The 23,111-nt window shown below is 58.2% G+C and overlaps 7 protein-coding genes across 7 annotated transcripts; 4 read left to right on the plus strand and 3 right to left on the minus strand.

The window, feature by feature from the left end:
• Window positions 1-1,933: 1,933 nt before the first annotated feature.
• Window positions 1,934-4,322, plus strand: B0H18DRAFT_1122933 (uncharacterized protein; the record flags this gene model as incomplete). The annotated part of the gene is made up of 3 exons (XM_048034607.1): window positions 1,934-3,692; window positions 3,760-3,962; window positions 4,023-4,322. 3 exons carry the CDS (start codon window positions 1,934-1,936, stop codon window positions 4,320-4,322), a joined length of 2,262 nt encoding a protein of 753 aa, XP_047889104.1.
• A 586-nt stretch (window positions 4,323-4,908) lies between these two features.
• Window positions 4,909-6,747, minus strand: B0H18DRAFT_664005 (uncharacterized protein). The gene is made up of 2 exons (XM_048039028.1): window positions 6,521-6,747; window positions 4,909-6,461 (listed from the first exon to the last, which is right to left on the minus strand). Exon 2 carries the CDS (start codon window positions 6,450-6,452, stop codon window positions 5,046-5,048), a length of 1,407 nt encoding a protein of 468 aa, XP_047889105.1. The 5' UTR covers window positions 6,453-6,461; window positions 6,521-6,747; the 3' UTR covers window positions 4,909-5,045.
• Window positions 6,748-6,886: 139 nt separating this feature from the next.
• On the minus strand, window positions 6,887-8,813 carry B0H18DRAFT_1030417 (uncharacterized protein). Its single transcript, XM_048030031.1, has 5 exons — window positions 8,594-8,813; window positions 7,656-8,524; window positions 7,431-7,604; window positions 7,132-7,375; window positions 6,887-7,066 (listed from the first exon to the last, which is right to left on the minus strand). Exons 1-5 carry the CDS (start codon window positions 8,731-8,733, stop codon window positions 7,048-7,050), a joined length of 1,446 nt encoding a protein of 481 aa, XP_047889106.1. The 5' UTR covers window positions 8,734-8,813; the 3' UTR covers window positions 6,887-7,047.
• Window positions 8,814-10,177: 1,364 nt separating this feature from the next.
• On the plus strand, window positions 10,178-12,673 carry B0H18DRAFT_957844 (uncharacterized protein; the record flags this gene model as incomplete). The annotated part of the gene is made up of 5 exons (XM_048042628.1): window positions 10,178-10,322; window positions 10,379-10,625; window positions 11,366-11,856; window positions 11,895-12,292; window positions 12,362-12,673. The coding sequence occupies 5 exons, from the start codon at window positions 10,178-10,180 to the stop codon at window positions 12,671-12,673; spliced, it is 1,593 nt and encodes a 530-aa protein (XP_047889107.1).
• Window positions 12,674-13,566: 893 nt separating this feature from the next.
• B0H18DRAFT_1086818 (uncharacterized protein) lies at window positions 13,567-16,283 on the plus strand (the record flags this gene model as incomplete). The annotated part of the gene is made up of 7 exons (XM_048032097.1): window positions 13,567-13,800; window positions 13,872-13,982; window positions 14,046-14,480; window positions 14,536-14,562; window positions 14,589-15,892; window positions 15,917-16,121; window positions 16,155-16,283. The coding sequence occupies 7 exons, from the start codon at window positions 13,567-13,569 to the stop codon at window positions 16,281-16,283; spliced, it is 2,445 nt and encodes an 814-aa protein (XP_047889108.1).
• A 1,079-nt stretch (window positions 16,284-17,362) lies between these two features.
• On the plus strand, window positions 17,363-18,496 carry B0H18DRAFT_957846 (uncharacterized protein; the record flags this gene model as incomplete). The annotated part of the gene is made up of 1 exon (XM_048042629.1): window positions 17,363-18,496. One exon carries the CDS (start codon window positions 17,363-17,365, stop codon window positions 18,494-18,496), a length of 1,134 nt encoding a protein of 377 aa, XP_047889109.1.
• Window positions 18,497-20,799: 2,303 nt separating this feature from the next.
• On the minus strand, window positions 20,800-22,918 carry B0H18DRAFT_1122940 (uncharacterized protein; the record flags this gene model as incomplete). Its single annotated transcript, XM_048034608.1, has 7 exons — window positions 20,800-21,696; window positions 21,750-22,010; window positions 22,061-22,258; window positions 22,311-22,329; window positions 22,378-22,585; window positions 22,632-22,773; window positions 22,823-22,918. The coding sequence occupies 7 exons, from the start codon at window positions 22,916-22,918 to the stop codon at window positions 20,800-20,802; spliced, it is 1,821 nt and encodes a 606-aa protein (XP_047889110.1).
• Between the last annotated feature and the right edge of the window lie 193 nt (window positions 22,919-23,111).

Here is a 23,111-nt window from a genome sequence, read left to right on the forward strand (position 1 = left end):
TCCGCGCTCCCGAATAGCAAGGCTCGTCGCCCTGCTAACGACCCTAGCAGGTACTCCTCACCCTGCTCACGACCCCGAGATCCTCCTTTCCCCCCTGGTCGCGTCGCGACCACCAACCATTAGGTTCACGAGGCAGCCCGGCCCCTGAATCTAGGGTTCCGAGCCCACGAGCCCTAACAGCATCACCGACCGGCGTTTGGAGTTGAAGCATCTAGTGAGTGTCACAATGGCTTACTGATTAGTATCACACAGATTCGTTACTGACGTCTTGAATGTTGGCCAGGTGTGGCTCAGCCTGGGACCCACAATGCTGCCAGCGAGTTCCCCCGCAAAGACGCTGGCTGCTGCCGTACGAGTCGACATTGTGACGTTATGTGAGAGCATCGCTACAAAGGTTCCGGGTGCTCGTGTTCAGGTGACTTTGGAACTGTGCGCGCGTGTCGCTCTGTTGGTACGTCCTGTTCTCTCGTCTCTATAGTTATCCAGCATACTGATGAGCTCTTTGACAGCGACTTGTGCTGATTGAGGTTCTGTCTGTGCCTGCACTGAGCAATAGTCTATACTGGGACCGAGTTGACGAGCGTCTTGTGGCCATTCGCGCCAAATATCCTGGCGATGCTCGCAAGACAACGAAGTATGTTGGCAATTGTTTGATCTCGTTATACCGAAGCTGACCTGCTCTGAGACTCTTTATGAGCATATTGGATGCCGACATGAAGGAATTCGGTTCACCCGATCTACCGAACGTCCGTGGACACGATGTGACAGATCCAACATCCGAGTCTCGGCTCCAGGCCTTGGCAGATGATGCAGCGGACAACTTCGCTGGCAATCTTCGTGAAGAATAGGCTATCTCAGGTCTGCTGTCGTGTTAACGCTATCGTTGTTGCATTCTGCTCTTGTTCGCTCTTGGCGCTGCTGTCGTTTTTGTACCCCCGTGTTGTTTACATTCGTTTAATTGTCTCTTCAAGATACATACTAGCTCGTATTCATAGTCTACCTATGCTATCATCGTCGTGATACCGACTATAATAATGGATTAAATCTGATTTGATTATGTGTGCAATTGACAATTGGACGCGCGGTGCTCTGTTCTGACAAGCTGGTGTATGGCTCCGACTCACCCTGCATACAGGTTCTGGCCACCTCAAACTGGGCTTTTCGCACGTATCACCTCAATATCTCAGTGATATACTGATGACCTAGACTGACATCATTACATTGCCCTTATGAGGAGGTGAATAGGATGTCTGGCCTGACCTCCCGACGACCTGAGCAGTTCAGGTCCGCCCCAGGGGGTAATGAGGGGAGCTCCCCTGATAGGCGTATTTCTCTCCCCCTCATGTCCCGTGGGCGCTCCGCTGATGACCGAACGCTGGCCGCGGATGTCACCGAGCTCAGCCAATCGAGACATGAGGTCAAAACGGGCGTGTACTACGCGCTCCGTTGGTACATATATAGCCGGGCCCGTACTGGCGTTAACGTTTCAATTATCATACATCACGGTTCTCAATTCAAGTTAACTGCCTTCTCTAGAAGCTATGATACTTGGCGCGCGAGGCTATACGTGGCAGTACCATTACTACTACAGTCTGAACCGCGGTATCAAGTATCTCTCGTCTAGTAGTATTTCCACTCAACCCCAGAGTCGTGACGTTCAGCACTCGACGACTCGGACTTGACCTTGCTACCTTTGGTCCACATTGTTCTCGGCGGCCGGTCATCGATATCCACGCGTCATACACACACGCTATTCGCAGACAACAGCCTGACTTGGAGTATCGGACGTCGGAAAGAGAGAATTCTTGAACGTGAAGGCTGCAGGGAACTTGAGCCTGAACCGGAGAGCTTGGGTAAATTCTCATGGCAAAAAGTCCGCTGATGATACGTAGCCGAGCTAATGCACATACAGGGAAGCCCCCTTCTACCAAGCATGATGGAGAGGATACGCACTCAAACATTGCCCCTCGAGTTGGCATGCATGATATTCGATCATCTACACGACGACTGGGCAACACTGTTGACTGTTGGTGCCGTCTGCCGAGGATGGCATCATCTCGTGGAGCAGTATCTTCCTCACGGGCGCGGCATGGGCATCGAGCTGCGCGTGCAGAGAGAGGTCGCACGTCTCTCAAGCCTTGCGCGAAACCGCATCTTAGGAGCGCGGGAGGTGCATATCCAAGGAGATGCTACCCATTCTGGATCGCTGGCGCATCTCGGGACCTTTGCTGCCATGCTCTCCGGCTATCTGCATCGACTCGAAGTCCTTCACATCTCTAATGGTGTGTTGAAGACCCGACACATAGACGCACCAAGGCTTTTCTCATGCTTATCCACGTTCACAACAATCCGTGGTCTGCACCTCGTCGATGTCACACTTCCATCGACCACAATGTTTGCCAATGTGGTATCTGCCCTAACGCACCTGCGATACGTTACTTGCTACGGTGTCTCAGTGGACAAACAGGATAATCACGCCGCATTGCCCAATCCTACGCCTCCGTCAGAAGGGCGTGCTGGAGAAAAACCGTATCCACGTCGGGAACTTCGTTTGGATTGCCGAACCGACATGGAGGCCGCTCTGTCGTCTTTAGCAGCTGCAGGATTTACCCCTGAAGTTCATAAGATCACCGTCGATCTGAAAGGATCGCCGGCACGACTCGAGGCTTTTACCACGGAGCTCCACAGACTTCATCAACTCGGTCACTTGTGCCTAACGGACAACTTATGGAAGGTGGAGGATGAACGGAAGTTGTTTCAGGGTCTATTCACATCGGCAGTCGTCCGACTAGACCTCATCCATGTTACACTCCCATCGCCCACGTTTCTCGCTGGCGTACTGTGCGCTCTAGTCCAATTGCACACCGTTACCTTCCGCGACGTTCGTTTCGCGTCGACAACTTCACAGCAAAACAGCCACGAATCCCGCTCATCATCTCCGAGTCGCCAGGGCAAGCTGGAGAATTTGTTTAGGGTGCTGGATCTGCACGTCGCCTCTGGTACTGGCCCAGGAGGCTTCGCACCAGCCAATCTTCCGCTGCCAGATTGTTGTAACGTCCGCTTGGTTGGATCGTTGCCAGTCCATCGCCTTGAGACACTCGCCGAGATGCTCTCCAAATACGCAGGTAGACATGGCAGCTCGCGCATATCCGATGCTGTATGGGGAGCTGGACGAGTCACGCCGATTGGAGGAGAGTTGAACCCAATGACAGTGGACAGCCTGAGATGGGTGTCATTGATGCCTGCAATGGGAGCAATCCGCAATCTCCACCTCCACAACGTCGAGCTACCATCGAGCGGGATGTTCGTCCGGATCATCCGAAATCTACCTCAACTGTGTGCCGTCAGTTCTGGCAGCATCTCGGTGGTGAGTAAACAATGTTACCATGTGCCGCCTGTAGCCTCAGAACGTGCGTTGGACCGGGTATCACCAGTCGGCCGCCACCCTACTCAGGCATGGTTCCTCGATCTGGATTGCCTTGACATGTATGACATCTTAGCGTGTGTCACGACAACGCCAAGTTGGAGATTTAGGCAGCAACTCGTCTCCTTTGGACTCGGTATCCACGCTGCTCCCGTCTCCGGTTTTGGTGGCTTCCGATATCGGGACTACGCGAGGTTTGGAGTGAACCTAGAGTCGATAACTCATCTAGGGTTCGTGATCTACGACGACTTGCCCCTTGACCAACTAGGTGAGCTTTAGGACTGGGAGCATTGCAGAATACTGGAAGCACTCACGACTTGACTGCACTGGTACAGCGGCGTACCTCTTCCTGGCGGTGTATCACAGTAAACGGCTTCGCCGCCTGACCATCAGGGTTGCTCCTTGTGTTGACACGGCGTCCGACTTCACAGTCATGTACGGCATTCTCTACTCCGTGGCTCATGACGCCACCGGGAGTGCTGTGTTTCCCTTCTACAGTGAATTCGCACCTGAGAGGCATGACCGGACCGGGTGGAATGTAAGTCACCTAACCGGTTGCTTCACCACCAAGGGCTGAAGCGCTGACCGACGTACTTAGACTCGAGAGTCGGGGTGCTCGTGGACCTTGGATGTATCGGTATCGAAGGCGGACGACATGGCATCATCGGAAGAAGGAGGGGGCCTTGAAGAAGTACTGGACATCGTCTTCCACAACCCTGAACCCGAAACGTCACTCTGGAGCGAGCCCCGAGAATCCACGTCTACGTTCAGGATACCGACTTGGGTGGCGCTCGTGCCAGGGTTTTCGATGGATGCATGGATGGAGCGAGCCCGTCGGCGGCCGATTTTTTCCTTCAACCCGTATCACTACTCTACAAATTGCCATCCGAAGTCGTAGATCATATACAGATTAAACACTAGTACTTCTTCGAGATTTCACTCCCTCTTCCATCAGTGTATGATCCCTTGTCTGTCAAAGAAATTACAAACATGAATCCCTGCCGAGTCTCTGTTTGCTCCATCCGGGCTTGTAAGGCAGGCCTGTGTATGTTCGCGACATCTCGTGCGAGCTCATGGAGTTCCGCCATCACATCAGGTCCGATCCGAAGGCGCAGTACAGCGAACTTAACCCATCGGGCACAGAGACGAGGCTGTTCTAGAAGAAAGCAGCACAGAAAACGGGCAACAGTGAGCGAGCAGCTCACCGACCATACCTCCGGCAGCAGATGCAGCTCGACGGACAGTAGACTCGACAGAACCGTGCGACATGTCTCGTGGGACGCTCTACCCTGCCATGCGTTCTACTTAGCGCCCCGAAGAGCGCGTCGTGCTGCAGAACTGTGTTGAACCGGAGCCCGGCGCGACGCATCGAGTACATGAGAGGACACTTGCGTCTGTGGCTATGAAAGATTCATCAAGTGTACATCAGAGAAATCAACGAGTGAGTGCGAGAGAAGAGCGCCTTCGAATCGCCAGGTGTGGAGGTGGCAGACATCACGGAACGGCCTAAGCGCATAGCACCATGCATTCATCTCAGGACTTACTAGATACTCACGTAGTATTACGTGTCATTGTCCATACCTGACGTGCAACCATCTCGCCCTCCCAGTCAGACAGACGCTCAACTTGCGTCTGAGTATCCGCTGTGCTCCTTCGAACACAACGCCACCATGCCACCGATGATCTCCCTGACGTCTGTGCGGCGAACGACAGGCCGAGATGTCGTAGAGCAGGATTGCACGCGTCGACGACATCCCGCACGAGCGCGTCCTGGTCGATGTTGCTCGCACGATCCACCAATACGCCAGGCCCGATACGGAGGCACAGGCCAGCAAGTTTGAGTGGACTGAACACGGAGACGAGGCTGATCTGGCGAAGCGATGAGTGTACCTAAAATGTATACCGCAGGCTCGCAGCTTACCAGCCACGCCTCACACGGCGTGTCCGGGACGCCGTCGGCAATCCGCCACTTCACATGCAGCTCGAGGAACCGCAGGCTCGGCAAGAGCTGCGCGACGCTCCTCGACGGTAGACTCCACCCTGCGTGGCACGAAAGGACGACCGGGTCCATGCGTTCGAGCATCGCGAGCGCATGGTGCTGCAGGAACGCGTTGAACCGAAGCTCAACGCGCCGAACGGCACACGCGAGGGGGACCGGGGCGTCCGTGATTAGCTCGTCGAGCTGTGCGTGAGAGAAGTCGACGAGGGAGGGGGAGAGCGGCGCAGCTTTGAAACGGCAGGTGTGGAGGTGGAGGACGCGTAGATTAGGGAGGACGCGTAGGATCTCGGACAAGTCGGCCCAACCTCGTAGAGTGAGCTGGCGCACCGAAGGAAGGACGAAGTCAGGGTCAAGGTCGCCCGTTAGGAGTATCGCGTCATCCAGGTCCAACACTTCAAGAGTTTTTGAAACGCGTGCGAATGCCGAGAGGTTGTGATAGAGGGAGCTCTGCCGGACATATTGGTCGTCAACGGAGAGCGTGAGCGAGCGGACCTCCGACCCGGATAGCCGTGAGACGCACTCGAGACTTGTTGAGCCGCACTTGCCCAGGTCAAGACGGCAGAGACGTGGTCGACTTGCTAGAGCGTCCACCAAGCGTGGCTCGGACGCCAGCAGAGGATCGGCGCTCGCTATGAGGACCTCCTCGAGTCTGTCAGCTTGTTGGATGACCTCTGCCAAGCGACCGGCCAACGAGTAGTCAACCATGTATGCACGGCCACTCCTCGGGTTGCCGACAGCGCCTGCCATCTCGACCTCGACCCAGGGAAATGCATCGCGGCGCAGGTGGAGCTTTCGGAGGAGGCTCACGCGGTTAGGAACGTCGGACAGGACGAAGTTGCAGAACAACGCGAGTTGCGATTTGGGTCGACGATGAAAGTGAAGGCCCAGCGTGACGTCGGATAGGAGATGTGGGATCGCGTGATAGTAGGCGAGACGGCAGGTACAAGCCAGTTTCCCCGCGTCGGAAGGAGGTAACAGCGCCAGTATGATGTTCAGAACATCATAATTGAGCACGGCAAATGGATCCATGCTGTGGTCCTGGGACGATGCACCGTCAGAAGAGCCGGTTGGTAGAGTACCAAAAAGTAAAATCATACCGTGTACTGAGAACGGAGTAGTAGTATACTGGCAATGGTTCTGTCAGACCGAGTCAGTCGGTGCACAAGCGGAGATGGAGGTTTCAGCGTAGTCCAGGACTCGGGGTACGAGTCGTCCGATGGGAAGGACACAAGTATACGTCGCACGTACTGTACTCATGTCACGGTACAGTACATGTCGCTCCCGTGTCGCTCCCACAGAAGCAGCCGCCGTATATCCACGTGATCAGTACGCAGTATTGCTTTCTCCGGTCTCAGTGTGCAATGTGCATGGCATGTAGCCTGAGTGTGATGCATGTAGGCTGTAGCCTTACTCACCGTTACTCAGAGTTACTCGGTAGGCTGCGAAGACGGGTATCACCGTCGCCTCGGGCACGCCGCCTGAAGCAGTGATATTGAAGCATCTACTGTGACACTGTCGGATACTTGCTGCGGCTGCCTTCAAGACATACATACACGAGGATACCAAGAGTACAGGCGTATATGAACCCAGCCAAACAAGGCTCCAGACGAGACACCCGTGCAGCTCAAGTCTCAACCCAGACACTGAGGGGGAGTAGGTCCACGTCAGTTCGTCCAGCGAGCGCAAATGCACCCACGTACACACGCACAAGACTAGATGTGTCCGCCTCGTTTTCGCGAACTGCCGTTCAACATGCCTCTTCCAGACGGCGTATGAATCCCTCACCCGCCAGGACGCGTCGAGCGAGATGACGACCGCCAGCCACCGGCTCGCGAAACGCGGACTTGACAGCAGATGGTCTAGCGCGGAGAAGTCCAAGTCGTTGGCTAGGTCCCTCATGAGCCTGAGCTGGGGATTTGGGACACCCGAGTGCGCGGCGCTGCTCAGTTGGCCTGCGATCATGACTCTGTGAGAAGGGCCATTGGGCTGAGTGATGGTGTCACTTACCCGGCTTATCTTCGACGACGAACTTGATCCCGATTCTGCAGAGGTGCCCGGGTGTTAGGCCAGAAAGGAGTGACGTGTTGTAGTTGCGGAACAAGAGCATAGAGTCCACATTTTGGTATAACACGAAGTGCACCTCCTTCAACGTATGGTTCGTAGCGAGGCTGAGAGCGTTCACTGTGGCCCTTTCTAAGTTTCAGTAGCACAGTGCATAGGGCCGGAACCTACTGAGACCCAGATTGTGGTTGTCACTGTCGCGAAGCTCGACGGTGAGCGTCTCAAGAGACGTGGCGCCTCGGAGGAAAGCAGGATAGCCTGAAGTCTCTGGATCCGTGAGCATCCCTAGCTTTGCGGCACGGATGACTAGAGTCGCTTGAGTGACTCTACACATTATGTCGGCATCAGCAAGAAACTCGACAACGTCATCAACCCCAGTAGAGTCCAGTAAGAGCCAGCGTAGCCGCAGAGGTCGGCCATGCGGAAGACAGAGATCGTGACCGCGGCGCTTCTCGATGGTCTTCACGTCGACGATAGAGAGCCTCGCGAGGTTCGGCAAGGCGCAGATGAGCTTAGCGACGAGTGTCGTCGACGGGAACGTGATCCCACGCAGAGTCAGTCTGGAGAGCGCGATGCACGCAGAAAAGCGAGCGAACGTCGGTGCGTCCGCCGAGCCTGGCCTCCAATCACCGCTGCGTATCTCCAGCTCGTCTATGCGGCAGAGCTGTTTCGCGAGCGCAGCCGCGAAGGTCTTCAGGTGCGCGAGCGAGCGAGTCGTATGGCCGCCCCGCACCACGACGGCGCGCCACTTGCGCTGCATCCGGACGGAGGGATACTCCCACCCAAACACTCTCGCCACGCGCATCACGTCCGCGCGCCCCGCGAGCTCCCAGGCATCGTCGATCCGCGGGAGGCTCCTGCTCGCGTGCGAGTACCACGTCCTGCACACGCACGCGCAGATGAACAGCACGCGGGGGTGGTCCCGGAACTCGTTCAGGACCCGCTCCCAGATGTCGACGGGGAGCTCGCCGCGAGCGCGTGGCCGGATGGGCGTGGCGCCGCTTCTTCCCAGCTCTAGCTCGACTCTTCTGAGTCTGGTCCTGCAGTGGGAGGATCGTCGCGTCAAGATCCGCGTAATCGGGCGCGGAGGAGCACAGTAGGTCACGTACAACCACTCCTTTCGAGCGGAGGCATCTGCACCTGCTCCTTGATAACTTGGGTCCCAGAACTCGCGTCGAAGCCCGACAGTCAACGGCGAAGCTGTGTTGGATCTTTTCCTCGCATAGTGAGTGGGTCCGTTCGAGGGCATAGTCGAGGAATTGCGGAGGACATCGACGTTCGAGATGCGAACCCGGTTGTGCCTTGTACTTGCTCGAGGCTGTCCACCAATACAAAACCACACATTACTAGTGCCGGAAGCGCATGCCATTCGGATCAGCACGTCGATTGACAGGCACACAGCCGTGGTGGTGATGGCGTACCACGTCGTGAATGGCATTGAAAGGACTGTCCGGCTGCGGACGAGTGTATCTCAATCGCAGTAGCATGAATTTAGCGAGCCACAATACTACGGGGACGATGAGTCCAGCTGTTGTAACGATATCGCTCACCACACCATACACCAGGGTGGATACTGCCTCTGTCACCTCGCAATACCGGCTGCAACTAGACGAAAGCAGCGCCTGGGCCATGTATCTCGTTCGCTCACGCAGAGTGAATTGGGGTCGATCGCGAAGTGTGATCATGGCGAAGTTTACACGCACTGTGCATGTTAGGATCGACATGAATGAATGCATGGGTACATACGCAGGCCACATGAGGCTCAATGATGAGGGCGCGATTACAGGTGCTCTGCCGTATGGTAGACTTTGTAGACAATGGGTGGTACCTGATATCATGACCCATGTGGTGCTATGGAGACCGACGGCATGAACAAGCGTCGACGGACGGAATGCAGGTTATTGGGAGACTCACTGTTCCTATGTCGTGGGCTCGACGACTTGCACAGGATCCGCCGGACAGGTCCACCGACTTCCGTACGAATTCCCGGTAAGCGGCTCGGAGCAGCCAAAAGGTGATATCCTACACGAAGCTTGGGTGACCCAGGCCCAGGTCAAAGAAGGTGGGATGTGGTACCAGAGGAAGATACTCACGCATATAACCCGTTTACTAGGCGTTCTGGGGTCGAAGACGAACATGCGGTCCCGGCAGACGGACGGCAGAAGCTTGAGAAGAAGGTAGTCAAGTCATACCCTGTCGTACCCAACCGAAGAAATGAGCAGACCGGCTACTCAGACGGGTTTTGCGAGACCGTCGTGCGGATCGAGGTGGTGCAGATCACGGAGAAAATGTACACATCGTTGCTTGGCTAGGATGAGGTCGCAGGAATGCTGGTCTCGGGCCGGTGAGAATTGTCGCGATGACCACATCTATGCCATCCTGGGCTCATCCACGCACCAGAGGTCGCTGTTGAGGCCGTAGAACGCGACGCGAAACGCGGAGTGAGCGGAGAGGAAGAGTGGCTTGAGACAAGGTGGCGGGAGGGCTCGCGGCGAGATGGGCGGAGATCGATGGGCAAGACAAGCGGCGGAGGTCGATCTGCACATCGCTCTCGCTCCTGCTCAGTCTCCGTCTCCTCGCTGCCCCTGCGTGCTTGTCGCTGGGCCGCCCGACGAGGAGGATGGCGCGCGCGTCGTCGGACGCTGTTAGCGCGTCGCTGGCCTGTCACGGAGCTTCCGGTGACACGACCCTGCATGACCTTCCCGCTGCCTGTCCCGTTTGGGGTCGGCGGCTCCTCCCTCCTTCTCACTCACCACCCCGTCCTCTCGCCGCCGCCGCCGTCGTCGTCCTCGACAGCGCCCACCATGCTGCTGACCATCCAGCGTTACCCCAAAACAGGTGCGTCCAGCGCTGCCCCACACGCCCCCGCTGATATACCCGTCTCGCATCTCTAGTCCCTCTTGATGTCCTCCTCCTCCGCTCGCCCAACACCATGCGCTGCTTCTCCCCCGTCAGGCTCCTCGATCTCAACCATGATGTCCTCGACACCATCGTCTCCTTTGTTGCCCCAGCCGACGCTATGCAGCTCGCCCTCACCTGCCGCGACGCCTACGATGCAGCCATGCCCCGCTTCCTCTCCGAAGTCGTCCTCGGCGGCCCCTCCGTCATGGACGGCCCTGAGCAGATCACTCTCTTCTGCAGGTGAGCCTTCTGTTCGCCATTCATGGCTTCGATCGTGCTCGCCCTTCCCTTCTTCATTTACTGCTATCTACAACGCTCTCGCCTCTCCGCTTCAGGGCACCAGCACCTGGCACCCGAGTACCCCATCCTTCGCAACCGGTGAAAGCTGCTGGCGATATTCCGCTAGACCCCTCGGCATAGCTCGCATAGTCGAGGGGACTCTCTTACGTGAGCCGTAGAAGGCGTCCGTTGGCTGTCATCCGATGGACTCGGAGCCTACGTCTGACATAGTGGGTCAGCTGAAGCGAGCATAGACCTCGATAAAGTTTCCTGATAGCGCGCGGTGGGGATCGTCCTCTTCTTGCATGTTTGGTGCCTGGCAGCAAGCGCGCCGTCCGCGGCGGACATCTCGCAGCGAGCGCGCACTCCGAGGCAGCCCTTGTATGTTCAGGGTGGAGGCGAGGAAGGTCGTTCAGCATCCCCTCGAGACGCACCACATCCTGACCGAATGGTAGTGGTATCACGTTGACAGCAGATTGGAGGCTGGACGAAGACATCGTCTGATGGAAAACTTGGGCGCACGTCTCTCCATTCAGTTGCTGCTAGCGCGCGACCGAGATTCCTTGCCCCTCACACGCTAGAGCAGACGCTCTTCATCTGCGCGAATGAATTGGAATGGACGTTCCGGTGTTGGACAGAGGACGAACGCATTACTTCGTCATGCGCCTCGCGACAGCGCCGTAGCTGACGCATCGGCCCAGGTACATGCTTGCCGACCCACACAACCGGATACGCCACCTGCGTGTGCTCGAGATCAAGGAGGGCGCGTTCGTGAGCTCCGAAGGCGAAGACCGAAGCGGCGCATGGGTCGCCGACTTCAGCTGTGCGGCGATCCTCGCCGACATGCTCCGCAAGGCGACCAACCTCCGCAAGATCACCATCCGCGACCTCGAGCCGCTGCTCCAGCACCAGCCCGCCGTCGCCGAGGCCATGTCCCACCTCTCGCGCCTGCGCGACCTCAGCTTCTACCTCGTCGGCAAGTGCACGCTCGAGATGCTCAAGAACACGACCTGCCACCCGTACCGCCTCGAGTTCGGCATGTGGAAGGACGGCCCACGCGTGGCGGGCGACACCGCCGCGTTCGACGAGTACGCGCCCTCGCTACACACCGTCAATCTCTGGCAGGTCGCGTGCCTGCTCGAGAGCTTCGGGCCGGAGTACGTCGGCGAGGGCGTCCGCGTGCTCGGGCTCGGTGGGCGCGTACCGCTGCTGTCGACGGTCTGCCGCGAGTTCCCAACGTACGCACGATCACCTTCGCGCCCGAGTGCTCCGTCGAGGAGGAGGCGCCGACGGCCAACTGGACGAGCCTCGACCACGTCGACACGAGCGCGCCGCTGCCGTTCTTCTCGTGCACCGTCCGGCGCCTCGACCTGCGCTACGTGCTCGGGGTCGTGCAGACGCGGCTGAGCAGGGCGCAGGTGGTCGACCGCACGGTGAAGCTGCTCACGCAGACGAAGCCAGTCGTGCTGTCGTGCAAGATCAGGGAGGAGCCCGGCGACACGATCGTGGAGCGGCTCGTGCCTGTCATCTCGCAGGTGCGCTTCCTCGAGGTCGCGTATACGCCGCCGGAGCCCGTGGCCGGCAACCACGACATGTTCCCGCCGTTGCAGAACGTGAACGACTGGACGGTGAGTCGTCTGGTGCGCTGTGCTCGCCATTGACGCCGGAGCGGGAGTCTGACTGTCGTGCGACCGCAGGGCGAGTTCTTCCGGCGGTTCGAGAAGGTGCCGCTGGTCGGCCTGTCGTTCGCGTACTGCACCGACCCCGTGTGCTTCGGGCGGCCCGTGCAGGAGACGGCGCGGCTGGCGGCGGTGCATATCCCGACGTTGCAGTTCATCAGCATCGGCGTCGTCCCGAGGCGCGAGGGCCTCCCCGTGCCGACGCGGTTGTACTTCCGCGTGCAGATGCGTGGCAAGGCGCAGGAGCCGCTGTTGGAGCAGCTCGAGAGCGGTCCAGGGAAGCGTATCCGCGACGAGCTGCGTACGTTCGCACGTACCGCTGGTGCCTAATCTGTGAGCCTTTCATTTTAGCGTCTCTCGACACGCTGGCTAACCTCATGAGCAGAGAAGGATGGAGTTTTTATACACGCTCTCCGTCGCAACGTGATCTCCGTAACGAGGATCCCTTATGTCTCTTGGATAGACAGCCAAGCGACGTCTTCTTGCTATCTTATCGCTCAATATCCCCGCTTTGTACGCTGTCCGAGGATGCATAGTCCAATGTATTCTACCTGTGTGTTCGTTTGCTGTCTGTCTGGCTCGAGCTGTGTTTTCTTGCCTCTTGTACTACTGTCTGTATGTCGTCCGCTGTTACCACGTCTTGTGGAGTTAGATGGCCATCGTTGCTTGTGGCTTGCCACTTATTGCTGGGTGCGGATCGGATTTGAGCGGGAATTGGCATTCATGGGTGCCCCGCTCCCTCGGTGTCTGAAATGCGCACGTCGAATCTTCTTCGAGTGATTGATGGACGTCCCTATGTACGTTCACTACTCGGGTACCGTACATTGACCAGGCAAACGCTGCACGTCCAATGCTCCTCAGGCTGCCAGTGGAATACATTGGTTCCGTCCGTTTCTAATGATCACCGCACGGAGTATACTTGAGTGTATTTACAAATGTGATCTACATATATCTATCAATACATCACTCAAAGTGGCTTGTTCGTGGTCCAAGGTGGATGCGATACACGTACTTTCTACCTACTACTGTAATACCGGTAGTAACTTACATATTATTGCTGTCCTCAGGCTGTGGAGTGCGTGCGGTGGTCACTGTGAGCGGCAGTGGCGGTCCGGCGCGCGCGTCGTTGCACGTGGCGGAGTCAGTGCGCGAGGGCCAAACACGGACCAAACAAACGCTCCCTTTGCTCATCGTCGACGACGACGCCCACGACGTCCAGCACGATGCCCGCCCCCTTCTCCAGCCCGCCCCATGTCGTGCCCGTTACACTCCCTGCGCTCTACCTCTACCCGCTAAACGACTCATTTGTCCCAAAACACATCTCGCTCGTCAACAACCTGCGCGTCAAGATCGGTCGCCAGACGAACGCGAAGACCGTCCCCGCAGAACGCAATGGATTCTTCGACTCGAAGGTGCTGAGTAGGCAGCATGCTGAGGTTTGGGAGGAGGGTGGAAAGGTACGTCGCGAGGCAGGTTTATGCGGCCGGAATAATCTCACCAATTTCACCACACCCCCGGCCGCGTGTAGATTTACATCAAGGACGTCAAGAGTTCTAATGGAACGTTCATCAACGGCGAGAGGCTGAGTCCCGAAGGGCTCGAGTCTGAGCCGTTCGAGCTCAAGTCCGAAGACATCGTCGTACGTTCCTCACCCGTCGATAGCCAACGTCCCTCGCGTTGAGACAGGCATGTTGCACGTCAGGAATTCGGTATCGACATCGTCGGCGAGGACAACAAGACCATCATTCACCACAAAGTCGCAGCGCGCGTTCTCTGCGTATTCAACGACCAAGATGCGCAGGCCGCCGCACGGGCAGAGGCACAACAGAACCCGCCCAGCTACGGCACTGTCGCGGGGCAGGCACCCGCCGGAAGCGGTTTCAATTTTGCGGGCCAGCAACAGCCCTCTGCGAACGGCGTACCAGGACAGCAGCGTCGCCCGTCCATGCCGCAAGGCTTGGTGGGTATGGGTGGCATGGGCGGGAATGTGCGCCCACCAGGCAAGAGTGGCCTCACCTTCGACCATATCCTGACCCGGCTCCAAGGCGAGCTGCAGAAGAGCAGAGACACGGGCGCGGAATTGCACTCACTGACCAACGCTATGAATGAGATCCATGATACGCTCGGGGGCAATCTGGTGCGTCCTCTCTGGGACCAGTTTTGAGGACGACGACTGAAGCAGCTGTGAACAGCCACCTAATCTCCCTCCTTACCCCTCAGTCCTTCCCCCGTCATGCCGCCTCAGTCGCAGGCACCCCCAGAGCCGTCGCAACAACAAATGCATGACACAAATGCCCTAAACGAGTTGCAGAGCCAGCTCCGCGAGACCCAGATGTCGCTCGCTACTCACGTCGAGAAGATCCGGACGCTAGAAGACATGCTTGCAGAGCAAGACGCCATCAAGCGCGAAGTGGGCACGATGCGCGAGCTCATGGAAGAACGTCGGCGCGAGATGGAGATGCTTCGAAGCCTCAGCGTGCGGAACTGGCGCCATGACCAATCGTCCGAAGAACACTATATGTCCGATGATGATGACGCTCGAAGCATCAACACGATCGTCCCACACGAGCTGGAGAGGGTGGACGAGGAAGATGAGGAGCAGCTGGCTGCGGAAGACGACGTAGAGCGGAGGCGACGGAGAGACGAACTCGGTCGACCGGGGACGCCAGAGCCGACGGGTATGGGTATGGTCGAGGACGAGGAGGAGCAAGAGCAGCGCGATCGTCAAAGGAACGCAGAGAGATCGCGCTCGCCGTCGCCGTCGCCACCTCCCGTACCAGTGATTGTCGCCACCCCGCCGCCGCCTCCGACCGCCGCCATACCCGACGAGCTCATGGAACGCCTCAACACGCTGTCGAAACAGCTCGAGACGGCGCTCGAGTTCTCGCGCTCGCTCGAGGCGCAGCACACTATGGCCCAGTCTACAATCCAAATGCTCGAGTCGAAGGTCACTTCGCTGGAGAGCCTTGTCCACGAAACGCAGTCGCAGGTGCAGACTCAGGCAGAGACTACTGAGCAGCTCGCCGAAGCTGTAAAGGCGGTCGAGATGCCACCCCAGGGACCTTCGCCCTCATCCGATGACCGCGACCGCGAGTCACTGACGGAGATCGTGAACGAGTGGAAGAAGAGTGTCGAAGGACGTTGGACTGGTGTGCAGGAGGAGTGGACGGAGGAGCGGGAGCGGTTGCGTCGCGCGCGCGAGGAGTGGGAGGTGCGAATGCGTGGACTCGAGGACGGATTCGGCAACGCCGTCTCGAAGCTCGAGTCCGGTCTATCAGTGCTTTCGGTCTTTCAAGGGCAGCAGCACCCGCAAGGGCTGCCCAACGGCAACTTCAAGCATAGCGGAGGCTTGGTCACGCCTCCGAGTCCGCGGAGCCTGTCGGCGGAATCGACGCGACCGCGAACACGAAAGAAACGGACGAGTGCGTCGCGTGGGCGTACGCGATCGCGGTCGATGTCGACGGGGGGCGGCCAGGATCAGCTACCCGGGTCGTCGGCGTCGTCAGTATCAGACGCTGGCTCGCTCCCCGAATCCACAGGCCGTTCCTCGTGGGCTGTGTCCGACGCCTCGAGCGCGACGGACATGGAGACGCATCATCTCGCGGAAATGGCAGGCAAGTTTGGACTCGGCAAGGACAAGATTGCGCAGGGTATGCCCTTCCCTCTCACGCCGGAGTCCTCGGTGTTGCTCCACCCACTTAACCGGTCTGACCCTTCCTCCTGTACGGCAACAGACTCGCAGACGGATACGAGCACTAGGGATCCACCTAAAGAGATTGTAAGTGCTGTCCCCGGGTACTATCCAGACCAGCCTCTGATGTCGGAACGCGGACGCGAACAGCCTCATTTCACGAACTTGTCCACGGCGTTTGGCGTGCTTGTCCTCAGCGCGGCCGCGGCCGCGGTCATATGGCGAGTCAAACCGGATGGATCAGTATAGATGGACTCGGATGTCGTCGTCGTGGTTGCGTGCAGTCCTGAAAAGGCTGTACTCATCAGAGGTAGTCGCACTTATTCAGACATATGCACTTATAATCCATCACCTCTTCTCTTTGTCTGTCTACCTCCTCGCCTCGCTGTCTATGTTTACGGTTCGGAATTCGACTTTTCACTTTTCTCGTCACTCGTCCTCTCGTATTGATGGATTCGCCGCTCGTTGCCGCCAACCTTCTGTGCATGTATATACTCGACCCATGTCTCTTCTCTTCTATTTAATCACGACCTGTCATGACCGCCCGTACGTTATTACTTCGAACACTGCGACTTTTGGCTCCAGTGACCGTGAGGTCAGAGTGAGACAAAGTAGGAACTCCGAGTAGTAACGGCGCGTGAATATGGCTGTGTTCACCCGAGTGGATGCGTTCTCACCGCCACTGCTCTCTAGGTTCGGTACTCCTCCCTGCTCAGCTGCACGATGTTTGCCAGATTGTGCGACATACGTACCGATTTATATTCGATCCACCAGTGTCATAAAGGACCTCTGTGATCGTTCACTAATATGGAAAGAAAGGACCGCCGCATGAGGCAACAGTGCGCTGCTAAAAGCACGCTCAGCGCGCCTTGAGCGCGCCTTGCGCTTCGTGTGCCGACCTTTCGTATACCCGTCTATATCCTGTTTGAGGAAAGTCTACTCGCGCTCAGTCAAGTCATCTGCGACATACCAGTTGGGAGTGCGTCGTAGTAGGTCGGGCTGCACACGATCACAAACGCGGTAAGCAGTACTGGTTGATCATGTCGCATTGGCCATACATACTCGCGGCGCCTCGATACTTCTCAATCCTCCACAACACACTGACTGTGGTCCTATGAATGGCACATTCGCGTAACGGTACCTTGACTCACAATGTGATTCGATAGAACTATCGAGGAATTCTCAATCGTCACTGGTACAGACACGGGTTCGCCCTGGATCCTTCGTGGCATCATTTCTCGCACGATCCGAATTCAATTGGTGCGCATCTCAGATCAATGCGTTCATCCTCATGTTCATAGAGTCAATAAGCAGTTCGCCATACGAAGATGAACCTCCTCTCGCTAGACCTCGATGTAGTGCACGTCATCCTCTCCGAGGTGCAACCTACGGATGCATTGAGACTGTCCTTGACATGCCGTGCTGCACACAACGTAGCGTATCCACGGTTCCTCTCTGAGGTCGTCTTGGGGCACCCATGGCGCCGCACGGGACCCGACCGTCTCGTCCAATTCTGCACGTCCATGCTCGCGGATGCCTCCCTGCGCATCTTTCACCTCCGCGAGCTCACCATACACAAAACGGCCTTCCAGCCGACGCGCACCGCCCCCACCCACGGTATCTTCGACTCCGCCGCCATGGCGTTCCTCGCGGAAGTGCTCAAGTACGCGGTCAATCTCCGCTCAATATGCATCCACGACACCGAAGAGCTTCTCGAGACGATGCCCGAGTTCCGCTGGCCGCTCGCGTCCTTGCCGAACCTCCAGGACGTCCGGTTCTTGCACGCGGGAACCCGCTCGCTGGACGTACTTGTCTCGTTCGGCAGCCAGCCCCGCCTGTTGGAGGTCGATTTCTCCGGTCTGCCGACGGACATGGATGTCCCGCCGTCTTATACAGACCAAGCTTTGGAGAGCCTCATGCGAAACCTCGTCACACTCAAATTGTCGCGCGTCGCGGGTGTGTTGCTGGTGGTCCCCGCAGAGCATGTCTGGCCAAAAGTACAACAGCTCGAGATCTTCGGGGACCTCCAGAGCCTCGAGACTTTCACTAATGTCTTCCCGAACCTGCACAGCCTTAACCTGGTGTGTAGCTACGTCGAGGACGTGTTCCAACCGGTTTGCTGGCCGCACCTTGACCACGTCTCGACGTCCTGCCCCATCCCGCTGGAAGGTCTCGTGCGCAGGCTGGACCTCACATACGACCTCGACGTGCTCTTGGACTCGATGCCGTACTCGGTATGGGCACCCCGGACCATGTCCTTGCTTCAGAGGACTCTGCCAGTCGTGCTCGCGTGCTCTCCGAACATGCAAATCCTGCGCTGGATCGCGAACATAGTGAAGAGCGTGCGCGTCCTCCAAGTGTACGCCTATCAGCCGATCCACCCGGACAGCGCTGGGGTAGAGGACGTAGAGACTTGGCTCGTCCGTCACCGTTTATTCTCGCTGCTGCCTATCGAAGACTGACCCACCCTCTCTCGTATCCGCAGAATTGCCACTTACCAATACTGTCTGCCGTCCCCCTCGTGGCCTTCACGTTCGCGCGTGGGCTCAGCACATCCGTCCCTGTGTCAGAGCTGGCCCGGCTCGCTGTCTTTATAGCGTCCCAGATACCCTCCTCGAGTACGTCGGATTCAGCCTCACGGCGACGGCGCCCTGGAAGCCTCAGTCAGAGTGGGGAGCTTGCGAATACTCTTGGTACAGCGTCACTCGAGTGGACACAACTGAGGCGACTTCGAGCCATGCTGTCATTGCTTTGTCGGAATGCGAGGGCTCTGTGGTCCATCGTCGCTTGCTGGAGACTGAGCGCGTGTAGACGGCTCGATCCTAAATAGCTTTGTACGTTATAGTCTCAACATACGTATCGGGCATCGAGTGCTAACAGCCTGTCGATGTCAGGTATAATTCTTCCCTCTTAATCCAGCTCCGCATACTCCGAATAGTACCAGGCCTTTCGTTTGTGCCTTTCGCGCGGCTGCTAACCCGTCGTTGTCGGCCGTCGTCGCCTCACCGCTGTCCCGAACCCGCATCGCAAGGTCCCTGGCCTCGGACAGGAACTCAAAGGCTTTGGCAAGATCGAACATTCAGTACGAACATCCCGAGTCTTTCTCGAATGTAATTTGAATCTGCAGCCGGCCGCGGCCTCTCATGACGGTGCCGCGGGTGTTATCGACCAATGAAGCTTCGACTGCGAGAATAAGCACCCCCAAAGACAACCGTGCCTTGCGACTTGATCGCAATATGCTGTCGACGTCAGTCTGCGGGCAACGATTCTTCCGCTATCGTTGTCAGCACTTTGTATCTGCTTTGTACATATGCTGCTACTTAAAGACCAACTGACGGCCGCCGGCAAGCGTGTTACCGAGTTGTGAAGCTACGACGAGAGTCTGGACCGGTACCGCCAGTGAGGACACCTTGAACGTCCTCGTTCCTGAAGTAGGCTCGATGCAACGTACCCCGAGGTGTTCGAAGATAGTAAAGGGATACATACATCTATAAATCAGTGTTACAGGACAGTACATTATTTGGTACGTTGTTTCTGCTCAGCGAGAATACCTTCGTGCGTTCCGTTATTCCCTCTCCTTGCCCTCAATTCATCCGGTATACCAGTGCTTCATCTTCTTCAACCCACGTCGTGGCTGTCGTCCACGATCGAGGTTGTCTTCTCGAAGTACTTGTTCTCGGTATCTCGCTCTTCGTCGCGGCTTTGCGCCACATCACTGTAAAACATCGAATCAGTTAGCTAAGATATCCCAAAGGTCCGGTCATGACCATATGATTCAAAACCGAGTATGCAAACCAATTACACGACTTGAAAGAATCAACGCCCCACGGCACATTTGAACGTCGACCGAGGGTGAACAGAACAGCAGCGAGGTTGTGTCATGGGCCAGGCACGCAACGCCACCGATGCCAGGCCGACGCTTCGCAAGTTCAGAACCAACTGCCGGCGCGCCCTGGGGCTGTGATCCAGATCGAAGTGGCCGAAACTCGAGAGGAAAGATACGCAACCCCGATCACAATGCGCAGCCAAACCAGCGGAGCAGTGGCAACGGCCAGAACCGGCCATCGGGCTCGAGTCTGCGCCCTGCACTGTATCGCCGCCCAAACGTTTCCAGAGCTGCGCGAGCAGAAGAGATCGGAGGCCCCAAACCCTAGGGCATTCTGTCGCACCGTCAAGGGGATATCGCCCGGGTGCAGTCGCACAGGGCCGGCGATGCGGTGTAAACGACAGAATGAAGTCTGCGTGCGTGCCCACAATCTGCGAGCGCCCGTGTGCGTCTGTGGTGGCAGTCTCCACATGCCCCTCGACGTCTAGTACGATCCCAAGACGAAGGGGGCATGTGCTCCCACAGGCCAAGTGAGAGCGTGTGCACGGAGGTCCGATATGAATCGCCCGCCAGATGCAGCTGGACGCAGGAATGTTGAGGCACTGACGTCGAATGTCGGCTGGCGGATTGCGGGCGGCGACGAAGCACACGGATGATGCATACAGGTGTCAAACGACAGAGGGCGGACGGAAGAGCTACAAAGACAGACAACACGGGGTCTAGATGAGAACGACCAAACGGGGACCATAACGAGAGTGAGCGAACCGAATGTGGCATAACCAAACATGCCAGCCAGGACCAGACAGACCCGAGACTAAATGAAGCAGTACAGCGCGCGGATAGGTGCGCGCTGAGCGTGAATAGTCCAACACAAGACGGATGAGCAGCGAGCATGAGCAGGAGGCGCGTGAGGTGAGCTCGAGGCGGGCACTTGGCGAGTCACCCCTCCTCGTCCCCTTCCTCGTCACTATACTCATACGCCTCCAACGAAAACTCTCCGTCGCTCCCGCTCCCGCTCCCATTATACTCGCGTTCCTCCCATTCGAGATCAAAGAAAGATACATACTCCCTGTCTTCGTGCAGCGTCGGCAGCGTCATCGTCCGCGGTCGGGGCTTCCAGCTCGAACTCGAATTCCCGCTCAAACCCAGGCTTGAATGCGAGCTTGAACTTGTCGGGGAGACCTGGAATGACGCGAGGTGCTCGCTGAGGTCGTCTTCCTCCGGCGGGAATATCGCCACGGACACACCGGCCGACAAGTCATTGCCCTTGTCCTTGTCGGCGGCGTACTCGTGTGGGAGCGGCGGAACGGCCGGGACGGGCCATGCAAACGTCGGCGTAGTCGGCATGGCCGTACTCGAGCTGCTTGCAGACGAGACAGACGTGAAGGATGAATACGATTGGCGAGAAGAGGAGGCAGAGAGGGTGTGCGGAAGAGAGTATCGGAGGACGCGGCGAGGCTGTTCCGGCTGAAAACTGGAGGGCGCGCTGCTCGCGAGCGTGGAGGTGGACGGCGAGGAGGAAGGGAAGAAACGCGCGGGGGCCGGAGGATGATTTCGGAGAAGTTGGTGGAGACATGTGCAAAGATGAGGGCGAGGAAGGAGGAGAGGTCGGGGCGAGGGTAAATACATAGACGTTGGGGAGGAGCATTGGGATAGTGACGGGGGATAGGCGGTACAGGCATGGCGGGTGGGGGGCCGGGCATCAGGTACGACTGGCTCCGCCTCGAACTTGAAGTCTGCGGTTCGCATGGAGGTGCTTGACGTCGACCGTGAGCGGCGACCCCGCTGCTGCCCGCTCTTCCTCAAAGGTTGCGCAGACATCTCCAAGAGCCCCGCCTGCCTGCTCGCGAGTCATTCTTGCCGCGCCTGCCCGCCGTCCCCGCCCTCACCGTCACGGTGTTCGCGCCCCGGTGGACCCGTGCAACGTCTGCTCCCCGCTCCTCGACGAGATCGCAGACAGCTCGCCCGCGCTTGCACCGACTCGATCCCGCTCTCCATCGACGCCGCCTCACGCCCCTCGTATCGCGGATATCCAGTTCGATCACGCCGTCTCCGTCGCTGTACACGGGCTCGCGCGCCGCCCTGCTCCGGCTCCGGCTGACCTTCTTCCAGATCTTCTTGAACCCCTCCGGCGGGTGCGAAGAGCGGTCCTTGGACGCGCTACGTGAGCGCGAGCGGAAGATGTTGCCCACGCTGCCACGGCCGGTGTGCTCTGCGAGGTGCGGGGACGCGGGCCGTGGAAGTCGGGGCTCGTCGCACGCGCATGGCTCATCTCCGCATTGCCGAGCTCACCGACGCGCTCCGCGTCCTCGGACGCACCGGGGGCAATATCTCCCGCCCCGCGCCGCGCGGACGGCCCGACGGACACGGAGCGGGTCGGAAGCGCGATCCGGAGCGGCTCTTGGACGTCTTCGGCGACTTTTGCTTTGTGCCCGCTGCGTTGCCCGCACCGCCGCGCCCGTACGTGCGCTGCTCGTGCGTCAGCGTCAGCTGTGTGGGGGAAAAGGCGGGGCGTACGCGGGCGTTCCGGGAGGCCTCTTGACGGGCGGCGACGACCAGCGCTCGTACTCGGCCTCTGCCTCTGCCTGGTCGTCACGAGCGAGTGTCAACGCATGTGGCCGTCGCCCGAGAGGGTTGGCGGCGCGGGCGATCGATGTCGAGCGGATATTCCCAGCACCCCCGCGCCCTGTGGACTTTGCCTGCACGATCAATTTGCTCGAGTCAGCTGCGGAAAATCTGTGCGAGTGAGGACGCACGGAGTCGGGGTTCACCGCGGGCCTTCGCGCCGCGAGCCATGGAGAGCTCGTCGTGGTCGAACGCGCCCGTCGGAGAGGTCGGGGTGCTGGGCGGGCGGGTGAGGTCATCCTTGGATGCGCGCCTGATGTTGCCGACCCCGCCGCGCCCAGATGAGTACTGCGAAAAAGTGAGTCGTGTGCCCGGTAGTGAGAGGGAGGCGACGCACGAATTCGCGGCCGCGGGAGACGGAGCGGGTGGACGAGCGTGCGGTCGAGCCCGACGAACCAGAGGTGCGGGATATGATGCTGGCTGCGTCTGTCATGGCGAGAGGAGTAAGTTAGGAATGTAGCAAAGGAAGAAGTGCTAAATAGGGAGGGAGTGTCGGTGTCCGGGAGGATGCAGCCCGTGATAGGGGTAAGGAAAAGCAGAGGACGGGAGACAGCGTCCCTGAAGAGGGAACGGTGAGGACGCCCTGGCGGTGCCCATCGCGCGAAAACAGTTCTGTGCGAGCTCAG

Source organism: Fomitopsis serialis (genome assembly GCF_022376445.1).
Source record: "Fomitopsis serialis strain Sig1Antser10 chromosome Unknown B0H18scaffold_86, whole genome shotgun sequence".
Lineage (NCBI taxonomy): Eukaryota > Fungi > Basidiomycota > Agaricomycetes > Polyporales > Fomitopsidaceae > Fomitopsis > Fomitopsis serialis.

What these genes read in the sequence shown, in the direction of transcription:
- B0H18DRAFT_664005 (XM_048039028.1), bottom strand. Translation starts at nt 6,452, where the DNA reads ATGGATCCATTTGCCGTGCTCAATTATGATGTTCTGAACATCATACTG.
- B0H18DRAFT_1030417 (XM_048030031.1), bottom strand. Translation starts at nt 8,733, where the DNA reads ATGCCCTCGAACGGACCCACTCACTATGCGAGGAAAAGATCCAACACA. An exon ending in TCCGCTCGAAAGGAGTGGTT is followed by an intron (nt 8,525 to 8,593) that starts GTACGTGACCTA and finishes CTCCCACTGCAG; the next exon opens with GACCAGACTCAGAAGAGTCG. An exon ending in CAACCACAATCTGGGTCTCA is followed by an intron (nt 7,605 to 7,655) that starts GTAGGTTCCGGC and finishes AAAGGGCCACAG; the next exon opens with TGAACGCTCTCAGCCTCGCT.